The sequence below is a fragment of the Herpailurus yagouaroundi genome, unplaced genomic scaffold (genome assembly GCF_014898765.1).
Source record: "Herpailurus yagouaroundi ecotype Mexico unplaced genomic scaffold, PumYag 210, whole genome shotgun sequence".
Classification (NCBI taxonomy): domain Eukaryota; kingdom Metazoa; phylum Chordata; class Mammalia; order Carnivora; family Felidae; genus Herpailurus; species Herpailurus yagouaroundi.
The window spans coordinates 644446-667199 of NW_024412441.1; the positions used below are offsets into that span (position 1 = coordinate 644446).

General features: G+C 35.0%; 1 protein-coding gene across 6 annotated transcripts in view; it reads right to left on the bottom strand.

Moving 5' to 3' along the window:
- Positions 1-22754, bottom strand: part of SANBR (SANT and BTB domain regulator of CSR) — a 64461-nt gene that overhangs the window by 35076 nt on the left and 6631 nt on the right. For 4 of the 6 annotated variants that reach the window (XR_005784177.1, XM_040453640.1, XM_040453641.1 and 1 more), the window contains exons 3-9: positions 15920-16106; positions 15016-15109; positions 12762-13000; positions 9341-9399; positions 6416-6576; positions 1617-1703; positions 1394-1504 (exon numbers count right to left, since the gene is read on the bottom strand). Coding sequence is in view for 5 of the 6 variants with exons in the window: in XM_040453640.1 (XP_040309574.1) it covers positions 1394-1504; positions 1617-1703; positions 6416-6576; positions 9341-9399; positions 12762-13000; positions 15016-15109; positions 15920-16106 (938 nt within the window). In the remaining variant the exon portion in view is untranslated. Of the gene's footprint in view, positions 1-1393; positions 1505-1616; positions 1704-6415; positions 6577-9340; positions 9400-12761; positions 13001-15015; positions 15110-15186; positions 15264-15919; positions 16107-22754 lie in introns of those variants that run through there. The other 2 variants (XM_040453644.1, XM_040453643.1) reach the window with 2 other exon arrangements.

A 22754-nucleotide genomic window follows, 5' to 3' on the forward strand; every position in this document is an offset into this window, starting at 1 on the left:
TAGTGAACAAAATGCTATACATTTTTATCATAGAAGAAAAAAACAAACAAAATTAAAAGCATCCATAATATTATTACTTAAAGGTAACACCACAGTTTACACTTTGGCGAAATGTTTCTAGTTGTATGAACTTTCTTCCTCCCACTTAATTCACGACTAACAACTTGCTACGTAAGTACACATTCTTTTACAACATTATTCTCAAAGGTTGCACATTGAGATTGGATTAGATATGTTACATATAGATATACTACTACATGGATATATTTTAATTCACTTAATCATTTGGATGTTTCCCTTTTTTTCTATTTAAACAATATAGCGATAAATGTTCTTGTTGAGTGCTTTCACAAATCTAACATTACCTCTTTGGAGAAATTCCTAGCAGGAAGATATTTTTAGAAAATACATACATTTCAGAATTTTTGCTTTTCTGAGATATTATACCAATTTGCAACACTCTCCCCCCAACTGATAATGAGAACTAGTTTTGAACCTAAAGGGGAATAAGAAAAGACTATGTAACTAATGAAATACTGACAAAGTATGAAGAATAAATAGATTATGGAAAATTCAATTTTAAAGACAATTTCCTCATTCACCAAAATTTACCTGAAAGTAAATTTGGTTCTCTGTCAAAATCAATATAACATTTGTATAAATAAAATCTGTTAGGGAAATAATTTTTAATGACAGTGACCAGAATATCTTTCAAGATTAATGTGGAATAATTTTTACTATTTTAAAGTTTAAAAAATCATGAAATTTACTTAGTAAATAAAATAAAACTTTTGCAAAACTTTGTTTTGAAAGTAGCATCTTTTTTTAAATTTTTAAAAAATGTTTATGTATTTTTTTTTTTGTTGTTAACATTTACTCACTTTTTGAGAGACAGAGCATGAACAGGGGAGGGGCAGACAGAGAGGGAGACACAGAATCGGAAGCAGGCTCCAGGCTCTGAGCTGTCAGCACAGAGCCCGACATGGGGCTCCAACTCATGAACTGTGAGATCACGACCTGAGTTGAAGTCGGACACTGAACCGACTGAGCCACCCAGGCGCCCCAAATGTTTATGTATTTTTGATAGACAGAGACAGAGTGCAAGCAGGGGAGGGACAGAGAGACACAATTTGAAGCAGGATCCAGGCTCTGAGCTGTCAGCACACAGCCCAATGTGGGGTTCAAATTCACGAATCGTGAGATCATGACCTGAGCCAAAGTTGGATGCTTAACCAACTGAGCCACCAAGGCACCCCGAAAGTAGCATCTTTCTAAGTCAAAGTTGGATTACATTCAGAGAAAAATGTTATCCTATGCCTTATAATACTAGTTAATGTTTTTAGACAAACACTAGTAATTCACATTTAAAAGCTATATTTTATTGTTACTGCACCTTATGTGAATGTAGATAATATTTCCATGTTGATCCACATTGATTTTTCCAGGAATGCAAGGAATTCTTCTTTCTGTTTCTTTCGTTAAAAGTTTCTTACACAAACAGCATCTATAACACAAAGAACATACAAAAATATCCAAGGAGAAAAATTTTAAATATAGTAAAATTAAAGAATTTAGCTGCACTGTACAGAATATCAAGGAAAAACACATCACCATACCTGTATAATGTCGCTGCATTATTCCGAGAATCTGGGTTCAAGTACTCAGGATCAAAAAGTCTTTCAATCTTCTTACAAAAAAGTTTACTATTAACAACAAATGACGGACAAATTAATTTTCTATGTTTACATTATGAAAATTACTTGATAGTGATGAAAATAAATACTGATCTACCTGCATATGTAGAAAATAAAATTAATAAATCCTTAGAGAGCCACTCCGGGGATTTACGATATATTTATAGTGTTCTAAGTAAATAAACCTATTAATGAGAACTGCTTAATTAAGAATGTATTTTCAGGGGCGCCTGAATGGCTCAACTGGTTATATGTCTGACTTCAGCTTAGGTCATGATCTCACACTTCGTGGGTCTGAGTTCTGGGTTGGGCTCTGCGCTGACAGCTCTGTGTTTCCTCCCCTCTCTGTCCCTTCCCCACTTTTGCGCACACTCTCTCTCTCAAAAATAAATAAACATAAAAAAAAAAAGAATGTATTTTCACAAGAATATTTGGTAAAAATATTCAAGATTGAGGAACTTGAAAACTTAAGAATCCTGGGTCTACCAATAATAACTTGGCATATTTGAACGTTGTTTTCTCATCTATAAAATGGGGTTAATATGGGGTGCCTGGGTGGCTCAGGTTAAGTGTCCAACTTCAGCTCAGGTCATGATCTCGTGGTTCGTGAGTTCAAGCCCTGTATCAGCCTCTATGCTGATAGCTCAGAGCCTGGAGCCTGCTTTGGATTCTGCATCTCCCTCTCTCAGTTCCTCCCCCACTCACACTCTGTCTCTCTCTCTCAAAAATAAATAAAGATTAAAAAATAAAATAAAATAAAATGGGATTAATAATCCCAAATTCACAAGGTTTTATGAGCGTTAAATGAATAGTGTTTTTAAAGAGTGCCAGATATAACATTAAGCAATTGATATATATTAACAAAAACTTATTGATTATACATACTATAAGCAAACTTTAAGTCTTATGTCATTAATTCGAAGTGTATGTCCTGAGGCTAGGTCTGGATTTAGGATATTAATCCCATTTTTAAGTATTTAGCTCTCAGATAATTGCCCTCTGTCTCATCCCCCCTAAGGACTAAACTTTTGTATAATCCCCTGCATTAGCGATTTCCCCCTCTGGAATGAATCATTTTGATTAGCATATAAACATTATCTAGTATCTACCTTAAAAAAAAATGGTCTCCTGGGCCTACCTATCCCTAATGGCTAACTGCTAAAATTTTTAGTATTCATTTAGAGCAAAACATTGGGAAAAAAGTTTGTCTAAATCTAATTGGTCATATTTCTGTCCTCATTTTACTCTACATGGTAGCTGCATTCTACACATTTGATCACTTAATCACTTCCCTACTTCTTTTTTTTTAAGATTTTATTTTTAAATAATCTCTGTACCCAGTGTAGGGCTTGAACTCACAACCCTGAGATCAAGAGTTGCATGCTCTATTGACTGAGCCAGCCAGCGCCCCAATCACTTCCCCACTTTTGAAACTATCTTTCCTTTTATCTTCCCTTTGACTCACTGGCTCCTCCTTCTCAGGCCACTAAATGGCCACTCCTCTGTTGAACCTCTAAATATTGGATAGTCTTTATCAATATTCTCTTGCTAACAATTGGAAAATTAAATGAATAAATAGCATTTAAAATAGCACCAAAAAATTTTTACCTAGGAATTAAAAAAAAAAAAAGAAAGAAAAGTATCTCTACACTGAAAACTATAAAACATTGCTAAGATAAATGGAGGGTTATACCATGTTCATGGACTGAAAGAGCCAGTACAATTGAGATCTCAAATCTTTTCAAATATAATCAATGTTAACATCAAATTCCAGCAAGTGTGTGTGTGTGTGTGTGTGTGTGTGTGTGTGTGTGTGTGTCTATGAGAGAGAGACAGAAAGAGAAAATGAGCAGGCTGATTCCATATAAATTATGCAAAAATGGAAAGGACTTAACATGGCCAAAATGGCAATCTTGAAAAAAGGCTAAGCTGGAGAATTTAGATTACTACATAGCAAAAAATATTATAAAGCCACTGTAATTAAGGCAGTGGTCTACTGATACCAATACAGACAAAAAAATCAATGAGACTAGACAGCTACATGCAAAGTAATGAAATCGGATCACTTTCTCACACCATACACAAAAAAAACCCCTCAAAACAGATTAAAAACCTAAGCTAGAGACTTGACACCATAAAATTCATAGAAGAAAGCACAGTCAATTTCTTTGACATTGACTTTTCCAACTTTTTTCTAGATATGTCTCCTTAGGCAAGGAAAACAAAAGCAAAAATAAACTATCGTGACTACACCAAAATAAACTTTTGCATGGCAAAGGAGATCATCAACAAAACAAAAAGGCAACCTATTGAATGGGAGAAGATATTTGAAATGATACATCCAATAAGAGGTTAATATCCAAAATATATAAAAAACTTATACAACTCAACACCCCAAAAAACAATCCAATTAAAAAATGATTGGAAAAGTAAATAGACACACACACATAGACATACACATGGCCAACAGACATGAAAAGATGTCAACATCATTAATCATGAGGGGGAAATGTGAATCCAAACCAAAATGAGATATCATCTTACATGTGTCAGAATGGTTAGAATAAAAAGACAAGAAATAACAAGTGATGGCAAGGATGTGGAGAAAAAGGAACCCTTGTGCACTGTTGATGGGAATGTAACTTGGTGCAACCACTATGGAAAACAGAAGGGAGTTCCTCAAAAGACTGAAAACAGAACTACCATATGGTCCAGTAATTCCAATACTGGGTATTTACTTGAAGAAAAAAAAAAAACACACTAATTTGAAAACATATATGTACCTGTATATTTATTATAGCATTATTTACAAAAGCCAACATATGGAAGCAATCCAAGTGTGCATCGATATATGAATGGATAAAAAAGATATGGTATATGTGTATATACAGTGGAATATTACTTGGCCATAAAAAGGATGAGATCTTGCCATTTGTGACAACATGGATGGACCTAGAGGGTATAATGCTAAGTGAAATAAGTCAGAGAAAAATCCCATATGATTTCACTTATATGTGGAATCTAAAGAACAAATGAATAAATGAAAAAACAAAAAGCAGAATCATACCTATAAATGCAAAAAACAAACTGCTGGAGGGGAGGGAGGTAAGGGAATGGACAAAACGGGTGAAGGAGAGGGTGAAATACAGGCTTCCAGTTACAAAATGAGTAAGTCATAGGATTGTATTGGCATTGTAAGGTGACAGATGGTAGCTACATTCGTGGTAAGCACAGCTTAATGCATTAGAGTTTTTAAATCACTATGTTATAACCTGAAACTAATGTAACATTATGTGTCAACTGTATTTCAATTTAAAAAAAAAGAAGAGATCAACAGAACAAAATGGAGAGTTTGGAAACACATGTGCCACTGCAATTCAGTGGAGAAAGAATGGTCTTGCTAAGAAACCTCAGCCAGTTCCATGGTTTCAAATCTATCTACTCTTGTATTTCTTTTTTTTTATTTTTAATTTTTAAAATTTTTTTTTCAACGTTTTTTATTTATTTTTGGGACAGAGAGAGACAGAGCATGAACAGGGGAGGGGCAGAGAGAGAGGGAGATACAGAATCGGAAACAGGCTCCAGGCTCTGAGCCATCAGCCCAGAGCCCGACGCGGGGCTCGAACTCACGGACCGCGAAATCGTGACCTGGCTGAAGTCGGACGCTTAACCGACTGCACCACCCAGGCGCCCCTACTCTTGTATTTCTATTTTAAGCTCTGATCTCTGACCTAAGCTTCAAACTTATATATCCACCTACCTCTGCTATCTTGCCTGGATGTCCAAAAAGTGTATTAAATACATTAAGTAATCTCAATAAGATCCAAATCCACCTCTTGAACCCCTTACCCCAATCTCTCCTCTATTAATGGTATTACCATCTACTTAGTTGCTCAACCTTAAACCTCAACCTAGTAATTATCCTAGGATACACTCTTTTCCCACATTATTCCATTTGCAATCTGTCAATATTCCTAATAATACACTCTGCATCCATCTACTTCTTTCCAGCTCCACTGCTCCAACTCTAGTCCAAACTCTTTCATCTCTCACCAGATTATCACACTAGCCTCTCCTCATCAGTCTCCTTATTTCTCACATCCGTATAGTCTATTCTCCACAGAGCAACAGGATGGTCTCTTCAAAAACAGATCATGCCACTCCTCTGTTCCCATTCACATTTAGAATAAAGTATACTATCTTTGCTGTGACTCAAACAGCGCCTAAACTGCCGACCTTATCCCATACTACTCTTCCTCTTTATAATAAAGCCAGTTTTAATCATTTTGAACATAATTCACTAACACGATATGCTCATATGTACATTGTAAAAAATAAGTACTAATTTTTATCTAGAGTCATTGGCTCTGGATAAATTTTACTTCATTTAAAATAAAATAGAGGGTCAATTGGGTGGCTCAGTCAAGCAGCTGACTCCTGATTTTGGCTCAGGTCATGATCTCGCAGTTCATGGGACTGAGCCCCACGTTGGACTCCACGCTGACAGTGTAAAGCCTACTTGGGATTCTCTCTTTCCCCCTCTCTCTGCCCCTCCCCTGCTCATGCTCTCTCTCTTCTTCTCTCAAAATAAATGAATAAACTTTAAAAAAATAGAAATATTTCTAAATATATTCTAAAAATAGAGTATTTCACTAAAATGAAATAGAAATGTATTTCTTCTAACAGGAACATTAGGTTAAAAATTAAATTAAAAAAATTACCTCCTAAACTTATCTTTCTTGTCCTTTAAATCATCAACTTCATTATGTGTGAACAGGTCAGCTATACGTGTGAGAAGATTTGCATTAATACAGTTCATGTTGCATGGGGTAGCAACTATGGCATTCATATTCTTGTGGCAATACTGAATACATTGCTCAACCTGAAAAAAAGAATAGAAAATGAATGTTGAAAAGAGTAGCATGAAGGACAATGTCATTTCAATACCTTTCAAAGATAAAATTCATTAAAAGCTCAATCCATGGATTAGGCACTAACTGCATTCAGGTTAATCTATACTGGGCTAATCTACACTGTTCCAAAGTGAGCCAGCAGGCCATAGTTGTACAAACCCATACAAAGCTAGAAAAATAATCTTCAATTTTCCTGGCACACTTTAAACAATAATGCAATGAGCATCTTTCATGATTGTGGCAGGAATGTATCTTAGTCCACAAACTCAAGTATACAAGATATGTAATTTCCTAAAACTAGACTTAGTGGCAATTTTAAGCCTCTACTTTCTGAGTGGCAGAAATATAGTCACTTCAGGGTTTTCTCAGTTGTGTTGTGCTTGCTTTCTGACTTTCTTCCCCTTTCTCCAACCTGAGGTATATTTATTTACTTTTTGAGGTGGCTTTGGGGTTTGGGGAAAAGTAGCTCTGGCTAATCATGTATTCTTCCAAATATTTTGTTATGGGAAAAAAAAATATGCTTTAGGGCTTAGATTTCAAAACTCAAACATTAAGGATTCTTTCCATCTCTGCTTTTTTTCTATAACCCTTCCCTGGAACAATTAATACCAGCAACTATATAGGGAGCAACTAAAGAATAGAAAGAATACAGAGAACTAAGCAAAACCTTAAACACTCAAATAAACAAACTTCAGGGGCACCTGGGTGGCTCAGTTGGTTGAGCAACCGACTTTGGCTCAGGTCATGATCTCACGGTCTGTGAGTTAGAGCCCCGCGTTGGTCTCTGTGCTGACAGCTCGGAGTCTGGAGCCTGCTTCAGATTCTGTGTCTCCCTCTCTCTCTGCCCCTTCCCTGCTCATGCTCTGTCTCTGTCTCAGAAATGAATAAACATAAAAAAAATTTTTATTTTTATTTTTTTTATTTTTTTTTAATTTTTTTTTTCAACATTTATTTATTTTTGGGACAGAGAGAGACAGAGCATGAATGGGGGAGGGGCAGAGAGAGAGGGAGACACAGAATTTGAAACAGGCTCCAGGCTCCGAGCCATCAGCCCAGAGCCTGACGCGGGGCTCGAACTCACGGACCGCGACATCGTGACCTGGCTGAAGTCGGACGCTTAACCGACTGCGCCACCCAGGCGCCCCAAAAAAAAATTTTAAACAAACTTCACATCTGTTAATACAGCAAAGGAGTACTCTGCCCTAACACAAACATATATAAACATGTGAATGATTAAGAAATTGATTAAATAAAAAGAAACAAATACATTTAAAAAACTTTTTTTTAACATTTATTCATTTTTGAGAGTGAGAGAGACAGAGCATGAGTAGGGGAGGGGCAGAGAGAGAGGGAAACACAGAATCCGAAGCAGGCTCCAGGCTCCCGAGCTGTCAGCACAGGGCCTGACGTGGGGCTCGAACTCACGGACTATGAGATCATGACCTGAGTTGAAATTGGACGCTTAACCGACTGAGCCACCCAGGCGCCCCAAGAAACAAATATATTTAATGTTAGAGTCTGATACGTATTTGTATATACTGTGCTTTTCTGTTTTATCAACTACTCCTTAACAACAGACATTAGCATTGGGTTTATACATATACAATTATATTAGTATTTGGGTATTTGTTTTTAATTCACGGATTTGTAAATGAAAGACACAAATAACCAAACATGCTTAAAGAAATTACTTAAATAATGAACAAATATATTCAAATTAATTTTCATTTAATTTGGTTTTACAGCAAAATCCATCTTGGAGTAAAGCTAATTCTGCTTAGTTTCATCTAATACACCAGTAAGCTATTCCTTGAAGATAAATTGTTTGCTGTATAGACGTAATATACAAATGATACATGCTAGTTTAACCCCTTCCCAACAGAACAAGAGCAGTTTATTCTAATGGAATTGTAAGTAAGAAGAGTTAGGAATCCCTAGAAAAAGAAAGATGAGACAAAGCTTTCCTGACACAAGAGAAGTCATTTTAGGCCCCCAGATATTTTCTGTGATCTGTGCCCCACTTGCCCAAGCACCACTTCTTACAGAAGTGCCTTTAGGAGGTGTCAGAATTACAAAGAAATACAAAGACCTTAACAGTTAAGAATTTTAAGAGAATAAAGGGAACACAAAAACTAACAGTCTCCACCAGGCCTGGAAATAGCCTGACCAAAGTGGTGGTAAAAACTCTCATCGCTGTTTCCAAAGTAAGCAAGGCCCTGCACTCCTCACCCAAGATAACAAACCCAAGACCTCATCCAGTTTAAACCCATAGAACCTTGCCCTCTTCCAGTTACCTCTGTTTCATTATAAAATTGAAGTTTCCATCCTAGGTGGAGCACAAGCTTCATTAACATAGCACAGGATGCCTGTGCTACGTCATACCTTAACTTGGTATGACAGAGCTCCCCTTTATGAATGTTCATCCTAAACCCTAAATAAAAGAAAATGCTCACCCCTCCTTGGTGAGTCAAAGTTCTGGAAGTTATTCCCCATGATCTCCTTATTTGCTGCAAATAGTTTCCTTTGTGTGACAACTCTACCTGATGCAGGCTCTTAGCTTAACTCACCGCGAAGCAAATTCCTATTACTTCAGTTACAGAATCACACTCTTGAATTAACAACTACTTTAGTAAGATGTCTTAGAAATTTCTAGGCACTTGAAGGAAAAATCAAGTTGTATGTTAAATTAAGCATAGGTGAATAAAAGAACTTGGATCTTTTATTAATACTTACCAATGAATCCATTTTCAGAAACTCTGAAGAAATAAGAATTGAAATGACATTTCCTGGCTCTAAAAAAAAGAAAAAAATTTAATTCTCCTTTTGATTTGTACCTCAATCTCCTCAGGACAAGGTCCTTCTCACCTTAAAAGAGGATGTTACATTATAAGAGCAGTTTATTGTAACATTACTATGTCATATGGCTTAGATACACGAAAGAAAGAAAATGCAATGTTAAAATATGGGGTATAGAGAAAGCACATAGTAAATCTGCCCGGGAATTAGATTTATATCTAAGTAAAAAGACTCCAGCTAAAGATACGACACATGCAAACTTCTGCTTAACTAAATCAGAGAAAAAGATAATTAAAATTGAGACTCTAATTTATCACATAAAAAAAATCGTAGTGAGAAAATCTTTTAAATGATTAATGAAAGCACTTGTTATTAGTCAAGTTATTTCAAAGGCAGTACAATACCTGTCATGAACAATTATTTATTTAAAAGACTCTAAAAGGTAACATAAAATTTACTACTGCAGAAGCGCTAAAGTTACTTCCTAAAGGCAAACTGAGGCGAGGCATAACCAGAGAAAGGGGAATGCTGGTTGACACTACTATTTTGGTAAACCTAAGTCATCTCCTGTGAGGTATATTTAAGGAAAAAAAATTGTGATTTTTCCCATTATAGTTCTGAGATAATCCTTCCAAATAAAGGACTATGCAATGATTAAAATAAGCAATTCCAATCTTTGTTTAAACAATAATTCTAGGTTAAAGGCTCTCAAACAGAAAGAAATGGTGAAGGGGACTGGTGAAAAATTCCTCATGAAAAATTCCTCAGGGAAGAGTAATATAGCTCATTCCAGCTAAGACCACTTGTTTGCATTATTAGAGATTTAAGTAAGCATTCTGGTGGTTTTCCTGGTTAGAATAAAGATTGCTTTTATAAAAGTTTATGTTTGTAGCTACTGATATAAGGTCAAAGATTACAGAGTGACTAGTTTTGGTCCACTTCTTTTACCTTGACTATATGCATAAATATGCTGGATAAAACATTTTTTTTTCTCCCTGCATAATTTAATTTTATTTCACATATACATAACCATATCTGAGTGATCTGGAATCTCTGGACTCCAACTGGCTGAAAATGTTTATTTAGCAAGCTTGTAATTTTTATTTAAGAACCACCAAAATCTCTTTTCATTAATTTGATCCTTAAAATCTATTAATAATAAGTTTCTTCAGAAAATGTTTATACTATCCCTATAGATTTATTTACTAATAAGAATTTAAAAATATTTTGGGACTGCTACAAATAGCAAATTCTAAGGCACAGACTTTATTAAACTACAAGTGTGATTTCCTATACAATGCTATACCCGACTAAAGATTACTCATTATTCTTCCTTTCATCTAGAACACCAGTTCTCAAACTTTTACTTTTTTTAAGATTGTATTTTTAAGTAATCTCCACACCCAACATGGAGCTTGAACTCATAACCCTGAGACCAAGAGTTGCAAGCTCCAATGACTGAACCAGCCAGGCATCCCTGGTTCCCAAACTTTTGATCTTAAGACTCCTTTTTTGTTGAGATGGGTTAGAACTATCAGTATAAATTAAAACAGGAAAAATTTAAAATATTTAATTCCTTTTAAAAGAATAAACTCATTATATACTAACATATCTTTATGAAAAATAACTGTATTTTCCAAAATACAAATTAGCAAGAAGAGTAACACTGACATTTTTTACAAATTTCTTCGATATCCAACTTAATAGAAGATAGCTGGATTCTATATCTGTTTCTACATTCAGTTTGTGGATAGTCTTCTCTGATGTTCCATCAAAACTCAACAACTGATAGTTTCTTTTAAAGGTTAGGTGTTATGGAATCTGAAGTCATATCAATGAACTTTTCCTATTCTGTTATCTCAAAGTCAAATGATTTATCTTGCACTTTGAATGGATCTTTGCTTAACCCATGCATGGTTTTAATATCACGCACTGTCATTTGGAAAATATTGGTTCACTGAGTTATGCAGATCTTCTAAATGTTGAAACATTTCATTGTACAATATATATAAAGGACACCTGTGTGGCTCAGTCGGTTGAGAGTCTCACTCCTGATTTTGGCTCAGGTCATAATGTCAGAGTCATGACATTGAGCCCTGTGTTGGGCTCTGCACTGAACATGGAGCCTACTTAAGATTCTCATTCTCTCTCTCTCCCTCCCCCCACTACCACTTCCTCACACACACTCTCTAATATATATATGTATATATATCTCTCTCACATTTGTTAATATCACCACCAGTCTCATCAGAAAAGTCTTTTAAATATGGAGAAACTGTCAAGCATGTGGAAGCAGATACAAGTTTTCCATACTCTCTCACTTGAAACCTTGAATTTTATTATTGACAACAAATACTGTCAGTTGTTTCCCTTCAGTTGATCAGCTTAATTCATTTTCAAGAAAATATCTTGCCTAAGTCTGAATAACCATAATTTGCCTCTCAATCTTTCAAGTAAAAATGGTTTTCTCTTTTTCAAAAAGCAGCTGGTTTAGCTTGCAACTCAAACAACTGCACAAGTGCTTTTCCTCTAGACAACCATCACACTCTAGTGTGCAGAAGTGCACCTCCCATGCTATCACACAGAACATGGAAAAGATGCATGCTCAAGGGTCAAGGTTAATCAAATTACTCATCTTTACTGTTTCATCAAGGACATTCTTAAAGTGAGACTGAATTTATTCTTTTCTTTTTTATCTTTTTAACTATGAGCACATGTTATTCAAGAATATGATGACCACTAGTACAGTTTGGTGCCCCTGCCCAGATGTGTGCCCTCCATTACTTCTATACCATGTGAACAAATGGCAACAAAGAAGAAGACCGTAAGATATTAGTATTATTATGTATATTGTCTTCACTTGGTGAACCTTCTAAAAGATGTCCAGGACTCTGGGGCACCTGGGTGGCTCAGCTGGTTGAGTGTCTGACTCTTGATTTTGGTTCAGGTCATGATCTCACGGTTGTGAGATTGAGACCTACATTGGGCTCTGCGCTGCGCATGAAGCCTGCTTAGGATTCTCTCAATTTCTCTCTCTCCCCTCCTCTGCACCTCCCCCACTCATTCTCTATCTCTCTCTCTCTTTCTCAAAATAAAAAAAAACAACAAAATATCTCCAGGACTCCAGAGGTCCATGTACCATACAATGAGAACTGCTGATCTAGAGACCTGTCCACTTGCCATACATTCACTATAATCTACTAAAAATGATGAGGTATCAGTTTCCTAAAAGGTGATTACTAAATCTAGGCACAAATACTAATGTCCAAGTAATTTTCCACATTGCATGCTTGGTGTGAAGCAACTACCAGGTGACACATAAATTTCACTACAAAATAAGCAATAGATGGTCTTTTACCTAAAGTGGGCATCTCACAATCTTTATTCTCCTTAGTGTTCCTTTTAACATATCTTATCAACCAGTTGAAAATGTGAACGTCACAATGAACTGAAATGTCCACCTCTTCCCAGCGCTGGGCATCCATAGATAAATATTCAGCAAAGTACTTCATTTCTGCTATCAAAAGATCTCGTGGGCAAATAAAATCTTCTTTCAAGTTTTTTGCTTCATCACATACATGGATCACCATGTTTGGCCTTCATAAAAAATGTTACACAGAAATGAAATTATTAGAGTTTTAGAAGAGGAGCCAAGAATACTGACATTTATTGGAAGTACAAGAACAAGATGTTTTTGGAAGTTTTGACCATAAATAAATTTGAAAGGGTTTGACATTCAGAATTTTTCATAAAAGTATCTTGCTAACCTGATCTATATCTTAGATTTTGACTAAATTTAGTTAGGTTACTGACCTAACAGCTTAAGCTGTTAAGCGTATTAAGCCTAATAACTTAAGAACTTAGAAAAACAAAAATATTTTTATTACAGGACTCATAATTTACATGGTTTAAAGTTTAGTTTTCAAGTTATAAGTTAATAACAAAGTTTTTAAAATACCAATTCATACACACAAAAATTAAATAACACATTCTAATTCTTGTGAGGAACGTAAAACAGTACTTTTACATGGTTATGGGTATGAGGAGATAAATATTAAATATTAAAATTTTATTACTATTAATAAATAAGAAAAACATTTAAAATCATTCATTGAAGAATCAAAAAATTAGCATGGCTACTTAGTTATTTTTAACAGCAAGAAAGTTTATTTCTATGCATTCATCAAATATAAATTAGTAAATGTAGTTAAAAGAATTAAGACTACAATGTGTTTATTAACATATTTTAAAAATAATTTAAGAATAAGTTTAGATGATGCATCAGAAAGACTGCTTAAAAAATACATAGTCCTTGAATTTACTTTCCCTTGAAAATTAGATCACCTCAAAAAGAAATATCAGCATGATCCACAACTACTTTCATGTCATTACAAAAGAGAATAAATCAAAAGAGACACACTGTCCTACAATATGAATTTAATGTGTTTAATGGAACTTCATAACTTTCTAATACAAAAAAATCCTATTTGAAACAAAACTGGGCTCCCAGATAAAGGATTATTAACCAACACTATTGTCAAAGTCAAAGGAATTTAAATAACTCTTCACAAATTGTTCTTCCAAAGAAATTATGGTCAAAATATAAACAGGTGCTGGTAAGGTATGCTTGTATAATGAAGCATAATGTTTCTATGGATTTTAGATCCACAGTATGAAATACTAGACAATCCCAGCAAGAAAATTATCTGATAAATTTTGTGATACACAAACAAAACTATCAGTTAAAAATCTATGTGAGTAAATTAAAAATCCCTGAACTATACACTTCAAAAGGGTAAATTTTTGTTTATTGTAGTAAAATACACATAACATATAATCTGTCATATTAGCTCTTTTTAAGTGTACAGTCCAATGGCATTAAGTACATTCACACTGTCATGCAATCATCACCACCATCCATCTCCAGAACTATTTCAAAAGGGTAAATTTTATGGTATATGAATTATATATGAATAAAGCTGTTACAAAAAAGAAAAAAAAAACCTATCAGAGCTGAAAATACAGAAATGAACTCTCAGATATGATGAAAATGTTCTGTATCTTCATTTGTGTGATGGTTACATGGTGTATCCACTTGCCAAAACTCATCAAGGTGAATACTTAAAATATATGTTAATTTATTTTATGTAAAATATACAAAACAATCAAAACTTGCAATATACTGAAAGGTATATTCTAATTTTTAATGTTTCCATAATCAGAATTATATTCCAATGGTTCTAAAATACACATCTAGTTTCTTTACCAAAATTGGAGAATTAATGGCAGAGATTTTTCTTTGGGTTTTAAAATTTGCTTTTCAAAGTTTTATATTAGTAGAGGCTATTCTTAATATTTACAATATGAAAATGAATTTTTTATGTGGAAAACTGTAGTCCAATTTAATTATAACAGGAATAAGCCACGTTTTGCTATCAAGCAACTGTTATAGTTCAACACATGAACTGTTCTGATTCCAACAGTTTCAACAATTGTGTAATGTGAAATTCCTAAATTATGGTAACTGATGTATACAATCACCAATCGTATATTTTATAATTTAAAGTTGATATTCATATTAAATCTTATCTAGCAAAGAACCAGCCTCCTACCCTTCAGATTCTTCAGTCTTTTCTCCACCATTACGAGTAGTACAATTTTCACTTTCGGAAGAACAATTCCTTGTGGAAGCTATACTATGTCTTCCTTAAATACAGAAACAAACACATACAAAAACAAAGGGGGAGGTTAGCGTTTCTAGCTGAGAAAGGGTTTTTACTTACTGAATGGTTATACTGTAAATGCATGGTTTCCAAGGCTAAAGATGGCACTTTGTTAGGTGGCATTTCCCTTAATATTTCTAAAGGTATATGGAAAAAACAGTACAAAAATAGGATCACACATTGCTAATGTTACACTGAAGATTTAAAAAATGATATGGTGTGAATGGGCAGGGATCAAATGTTCAAAAGCCAACAATATAGTTCTCTCTTCCTGAAGCAAGTTTTTATATCGGTACTTTGCTGTTGCTGAGGTTCAAATTATTTACTACACTCAGGATTTCTAAAATCAGTAAATATTTCTAACATAATTGCAGAAAAGATCTTTTCTACACTGCCACTGTGGTATTCGAAGCTACTGTTGACTACAATAAAAGATAGCTGTAAAAAAAGATAACATGAGGAACAAGCAACATTTCCTCAGTAAAAAAAATTAAGTAGAAGGTATAGGTCAACAAATCTCTGAAATTATGACATAACTAGGCCAACAGACTGGAGTAGTAAATTTTGATATAGTAAATAGCTTTTTTTGGTAATAGAGTTTGACCTGTATGGTAATACTAAAACATTTTTCAAATATAGCAAAGATAATTTTCTAAAATTCAGGAAGATACAAATACTAATAGGTTTTTTCAGTAATGTTTATATTAGCCTCTAAGTAAATAAAGTTGATTGAAATGTGTATGTTGCAAAATTATCATAAGGATAAACACTATATTTTGTTTTCAAACCTTACCTGTTTTGGAAACTGCATCTTGACCAACTGGAGTTTCCTGAAATTCTCCCTGCATGTCAAGAAGTGACGATTTGATATATGTGGCTAAGGTTTCCACAGGACTCTCTCCAGCAGCCATTAGGGGATTATATTGGTTGTCAACAGGTGAGCTGCCACTGCTCCTCAGTTCATCAAACCTTTTTGCACACTGTAATGACATCAAGGAAGGAAATGTAGGTCTTTCGTAACTAAAAAATAAGATTATTTTCTTGCCTTCTATTTGACAATACTCTTCTATAATCATTTTTTACGAGTGAATACTAATCTGCTGGGTAATACCTAGAAAATTAGCACACATTTCAATACACAAAAGCTTCTGACTTTTTTTTTTTAAGAATTCAGGGTAGAACTTTTTTTTAATACACTTTAACCCAATGGCATAATATGTTTATGCTGTTATAGGAAAATGAAGAATGTCTTTATAAACCATATTTCCCTGTGGTCTGTTTTTATTATCAGTTGACAATTTTAATAATTTAGTTAAAAACTTGGTTATTATTTTTACATTAACTGAGTTCCCGCCAGGAATCAGACCAAATTTTAAACTTCAATGGAAAGCAAACCAAAAAGAATCTAATTAGTGACACTAGATTTTCTTTATTAAAATAATGAAGACTTTGTTCTTACCAACACTGAGGTTCACCTTGCACAAAATACAGTAGTAATACGTCATGGCCACATATTTGGGCATAGTTTGTTCTAGCACAGTGTTTTCCCCTTAACCCATCAGTTACTCAAGAAATCAACTTAGAAGGTCCAGATCAGCAATTGAAGAGGAAAAAAAAATAAAAAAAGAAGTAAAATATAATAGATTAGAAAATATCGGAAGTGCATTAAGCATACTAGGCTAAGTACTCCTTCGTGGAAATGTCATTTCTATGTGTGTCTTAGGTCACAGCATAAAATGCCTTCCTTAATGCGGATCTTGGTCAAACAACACTGCCATAGCATCCATTTTTAAATCTGCACCAACATCAACACGGATGACAAATTCCATAGCAGACCAAGTAATCTGGGAGGTGCAAAAGGAGAAAAATATATACAATGTATATGTCTATATATTAAATGAATAAAGCACTGGGCATGGCATCACTCATTTATTACACAAATATTATCAAATACCCACTAGATATTAAGCACTATTTTCAGTAAAGATTGTTTATACGGTTACTATTACATGAAACGCCTGTTCAAGGCTTAGTCTTTTGAAAAGTAAAATATTTTTTTAAAAAACACACTTAAAAAATATGTATGCATAGATGGACATATGCAATCAATATGCTATGTCTTTAAACAAAGTCTTAAATAAAAATAATTAATATGATATATGAAAAACCAAATATTTTTTTATATGAAGACTGAAAAAAGTTGTGATGAATGTCTGGACAAATAAAGGAAAACAAATAACATCATTAGAAAAATGTACAGATTCATATACATGTATAGGATAAAAAAGATAAATGGTTTTACTGAATTCATTTCTCCTACAAAATGAATTTAGTTTTTGTAACACAGAGAAGGTGATAGGTAGGCTTTTATTTTTTGTAAATTAAAAAAAAATTTTTTTTTTAACATTTATTTACTTTTGAGACAGACAGAGACAGAGCATGAACGGGGCAGGGTCAGAGAGAGAGAGAGGGAGACACAGAATCTGAAACAGGCTCCAGGCTCTGAGCTGTCAGCACAGAGCCTGACGCGGGGCTCGAACTCACGAGCCCTGAGATCATGACCTGAGCCAAAGTCAGACGCTTAACCGACTGAGCCACCCAGGCGCCCCATAGGTTTTTAAATAAAACACAAGTTCCTGGGGCACATGGCTGGCTCAGTCAGAGGAGGATGCAACTCTTGATCTCAGGGTTGTGAGTTCAAGCCCCACGTTGGGTGTAGAGATTACTTGAAAATAAAATCTTAAAAAAAAAAAAAACCACACAGGTTTTTTGGATATCCTTTAGGTAAAGTTCACAGCTATAATGTAGATTTATCTTATTTAATAAAGTTTACAGCAATTTCTAATACTTAATAAGAATATTATGAATTCTGAATATCTGAAATAAACACATGATTGCTTAAACAAAGAAGTAAACCATAAATAATTTAAGTTATATTGTTAAATATTCTTTGTGTTTAAGCAAAAAATTACATGATATCTATATACAAAAGAATGAGACTGAACCCCTTACCTAACCACACACAAAAATTAGCTCAAAATAGATCAAAGACTAAATATAATGCAAAGACTAAATATAAGCGCTAACACTATAAAACTCTTATGAGAAAATAACCTTGGACTAAGTGATGGTTTCTTAGCTATGACACTAAAAGCACAAGCAACAAAGAAATAGCAGAAAAACCAGACCTCCTCAAAATTTAAACTTTGTGTTTCAAAGGACACCATCAAGAAAATGAAAAGGCAACATAGACAATAGCAGAAAATATTTGCAAATCATATTATTTGACAACGGACTTGCATCTAGAATATATTAAGAACTCTTACTACTCAATAATAAAAAGATAAATAACCTAATTTAAAAAATGGGCAAAGGATCTAAATAGACATTCCTCAAAGAAAAAAAAAAATTAAAAAAAAAAAATTAAAAAAAAAAAAATAGACATTCCTCTAGAGAAGATCTATAAATGGCCCATAAGCACATGACAGGATACTGATCATCATTAGCCATCAGGAAAATGAAAATCAAAATCATAATAAAAGAAAAAAGAAAAAAACCGTAATGAATTATTACTTCATACCCATAAGGGGCTGTATTCAAAAAGACAGATAATAAAAGTGTTGACAAGGATATGAAGAAATTGGAACTGACATTACTGGTGGGAATGTAAAATGGTGCACTTTGGAAAAATTAGACGCATTATTTCATCTTTAAAAACATAAAAACTTTTTTTCTTTTTTTTTTTGAGAGAGAGTGTACAAGTGAGTGAGGGGCAGAGAGAGAGAGAGAGAGAGAGAAAAGCAGGGCTCACCAGCTCATGTTCCACCCAAGGTGGGGCTTGTGTTCACCCGAAGTGGGGCTCAAGCTCACCAGTAGCAAAAGGGGGCTCATGCTCACCCAAGTGGGGCATAAGCTCACCTGATGGGGGACTCAAACTCACAAACTGTTAGATCGTGACTTGAGCTGAAGTCAGATGCTTAACGACTGAGCCACCCAGGCACCTGATACATAAAAACTCTTAATTTATCCTTTCTCCACTTTCAAAATACCAACACGATCATTGTCAAAATGGAAAAAAAAAAAACACGATAATCCAGGAAATTAAATAACAGAATATTAAGGAAAGGTAAAAAATATTTTTTGTCTACCATATATTAAAAAAATATTGAAAATAAATGAACATAGAACTGTCAGTAGGATTAGATAGAGATCAACAGATTAGAATAGTAAATCCAGAGATTTGAAGGTGGAATTTCAAATCAGTAATAAAGAATGAAATATTCAATAAATGTGGAGGCAATTAACTATTCATTAGAAAAAAAACGTTAAAACTAAAATAAACTCCATGTGGAGTCAAGATTTAAAAGTAGAAAATAAAAGTAGTCAGGAAAATGTAGGTGACTACGTATTTATTATATGGCTTCAGGTGAGGATTTTCTTTTTTTTTTTCCTCTTTTATTTATTTTAAGAGATAGAGAAAGTGTATGTCCGTGAGCTGGGGAGAGAAAGAAAGAAAGAGAGAGAGAGAGAAAGAATCCCAAGCAGGCTCCATGCTGTCAGTGCCAGAGCCCAACAGGGGGCAACAATCCCATGAACCATGAGATCATGACTTGAGCTGAAACCAACAGTAGGATGCTTAACTGACTAATCCACCCAGATGCCCCCAAGAAGGATTTTCTAAACAGGACAAAAAAGGCAGATATTAAAGTAAAAGATTCACAGATTTTACATTAAACATTTTAAACTTGTAAACATTTGTATATGAGACTACCATTAATAACCTAATAGGCTGGTAACAAACAAAAAAAATAACTAGATCAAGGGTTAATATATTTAATACATAGAAAATCATTATTTAAAACTACTAACAAAACAAATTCACAAATAGAAAAAGGACATAGAATTAAATATAAAATGTTCAACCTCTTTAGGATTTAAAGTAAATTAAAACTGAAACAAGTTAACATTTATTAAAAACATATATAATTGATGGAGCACCTGGGTGGTTCAGTCAGTTGGGTGTCCAAATCTTGATTTCTGCTCAGGAAATCTTGTGGTTCGTGGGTCTGAGCCTCACCTTGGGCTCTGCACTGACAGCACAGAGCCTGCTTGGGATTCTCATTCTCCCTCTCTCTGCCCCTCCCCCACTTGCATATGAATGTGCTCTCTCTCAAAATAAATAAATAAACTTAAAAAAATATATATATATGTATTATATAAATGAGAATTTTGGGGGTGCCTGGGTGGCTCAGTCACTTAAGCATCCAACTTCAGCTCAGGTCATGATCTCATGGTTCGTGGGTTCAAGCCCTGTGTCTGGCTCTGTGCTGACAGCTCAGAGCCTAGAGCCTGCTTCAGATGCTGTGTCTACGTCTCTTTCTTTGCCCTTCCCTCACTTGTGCTCTCTCTCTCTCAAAAATAAATAAACAGGGGCGCCTGGGTGGCTTGGTCGGTTAAGCGTCCAACTTTAGCTCAGGTCATGATCTCACAGTCCATGAGTTCGAGCCCTGCGTCGGGCTCTGTGCTGACAGCTCAGAGCCTGGAGCCTGTTTCAGATTCTGTGTCTCCCTCTCTCTCTGCCCCTCCCCTGTTCATGCTCTGTCTCTGTCTCAAAAATAAATAAACATTAAAATAAATAAATAAATAAATAAATAAATACACATTTTTTTTAAAATGAGAATTTTGAGGGGCGCCTGAGTGGCTCAGTTGTTTAAGCATCCAACTTCGGCTTAGGTCATGATCTCATGTTTCATGAGTTTGAGCCCGGCGTCAGGCTCTGTGCTGACAGCTCTGAGCCTGGAGCCTGCTTCAGATTCTGTGTCTCCCTCTGTCTGCCCCTCCACTGCTTGCACTCTGTCCCTCGCTCTGTCTCAAAAATAAACATCTAAAAAATTTTTTTTTAAAATGGGAATTTTGAAAAGACATATACACATAAATAATATGTGACATAGAAAGTGCAGGGATCAAGTATTCAGCTATGTTGATTAGAATATAACACGGATGGCCCTTCTAGAGGGCAATATGTAACAAAAGCCTTAAGAAAAGAATAACATATTTCTAACTATGTTAGATAGCCTAGGGACTAAAGGGACAAAAGGGACTGGTTTAATAAATTATTATAGCTCATAGCTCAAATGCTGCAGAAGTCTATTAACTGATATATAAAGATGATTACGATATGCTGAATGAAAAAGCAAGCAGCCAAACAATACATTTGTTGTATATCCACCTGAAGAATTTTTCTGTATATAGAAAAGTATCTGGAAGGATATAATCAAGGTGTTAACAACTTACTTTAGATAGGGCCAGATTTATCATTCTGATTTTTCACTTATTTCCTTTGTGCCTGTGTGTGTTCTTTAAGGACGTGTTTTGTTTAGTAATAAAAAAGTTACTAAAAAATTAACACTACTGGGGCACCTGGGTGGCTCAGTTGGTTAAGTGGCTGACTTCGGCTCAGGTTATGATCTCACAGCTCGTGAGTTCGAGCCTCATGTCGGGCTCTGTGCTGAGAGCTCAGAGCCTAGAGCCTGCTTCTGATTCTGTGTCTCCCTCTCTCTCTGCCCCTCCCCTGCCTGCACGCTCTATCTCTCAAAAATAAATAAACATTAAACAAAAATTTAAAAACACATTAACACTACTTAGGTGTGCCTGGGTGGCTCAGTCAGTTGAGTGTCTGACTCTGGATTTCAGCTCAGGTCATTATCTCATGGTTTGTGGGTTTAAACCCTGCATGGGGCTCTGTGCTGGCAGCGGGGAGCCTGCTTCGGATTCTGTTTCCCTATCTCTCTACCCCTTCCTTGCCCTCTCTCTTTCTCTCTCTCAAAAATAAGCAAATATTAAAATAACACTACTTAAAAATAATCTGATTCACGTTTAGTTGTATTTTAGTTAAAATAATTCAACAATTCAGTGAATTTGAATACACAGTGAATATTAGGTGATATCACAGAGTTATTGTTAATTTTCTTGGGTTTGACCATGGTACCACGGTTATAAAATAATGTCATTTTTTTTTAATGTTTCTTTCAGAGGCAGAGAGCATAAGCGTAGAAGGGGCAGAGAGAGAGGGACAGAGAATTCCAAATAAGATCTATGCTGCTAGTGCAGAGCCCGAGGTGGGGCTGGATGCAATGAACCATGAGACATGATCCGAGCGGAAATCAAAAGTGGGATGCTGAGGGGCGCCTGGGTGGCGCAGTCGGTTAAGCGTCCGACTTCAGCCAGGTCACGATCTCGCGGTCCGTGAGTTCGAGCCCCGCGTCAGGCTCTGGGCTGATGGCTCAGAGCCTGGAGCCTGTTTCCAATTCTGAGTCTCCCTCTCTCTCTGACCCTCTCCCGTTCATGCTCTGTCTCTCTCTGTCCCAAAAATAAATAAACGTTGAAAAAAAAAAAAAACTTTAAAAATAAAAAAAAAAGTGGGATGCTGAACAGATTGAGCCACCCAGGTGTCCCATGTCTATTTTTAAGGAGATGTACACTGTAGTCTATGGGGTAAAGTGTCACAGTGCCTGAAGCTTACTATTAAATACCACAGGAAAAAAATTACATAAAGGGATCAAGCAATTAGGGCATATATATTAGAATAGAGGGGTGTAGTACTATTCTTTCAACTTTTCTATACGTTT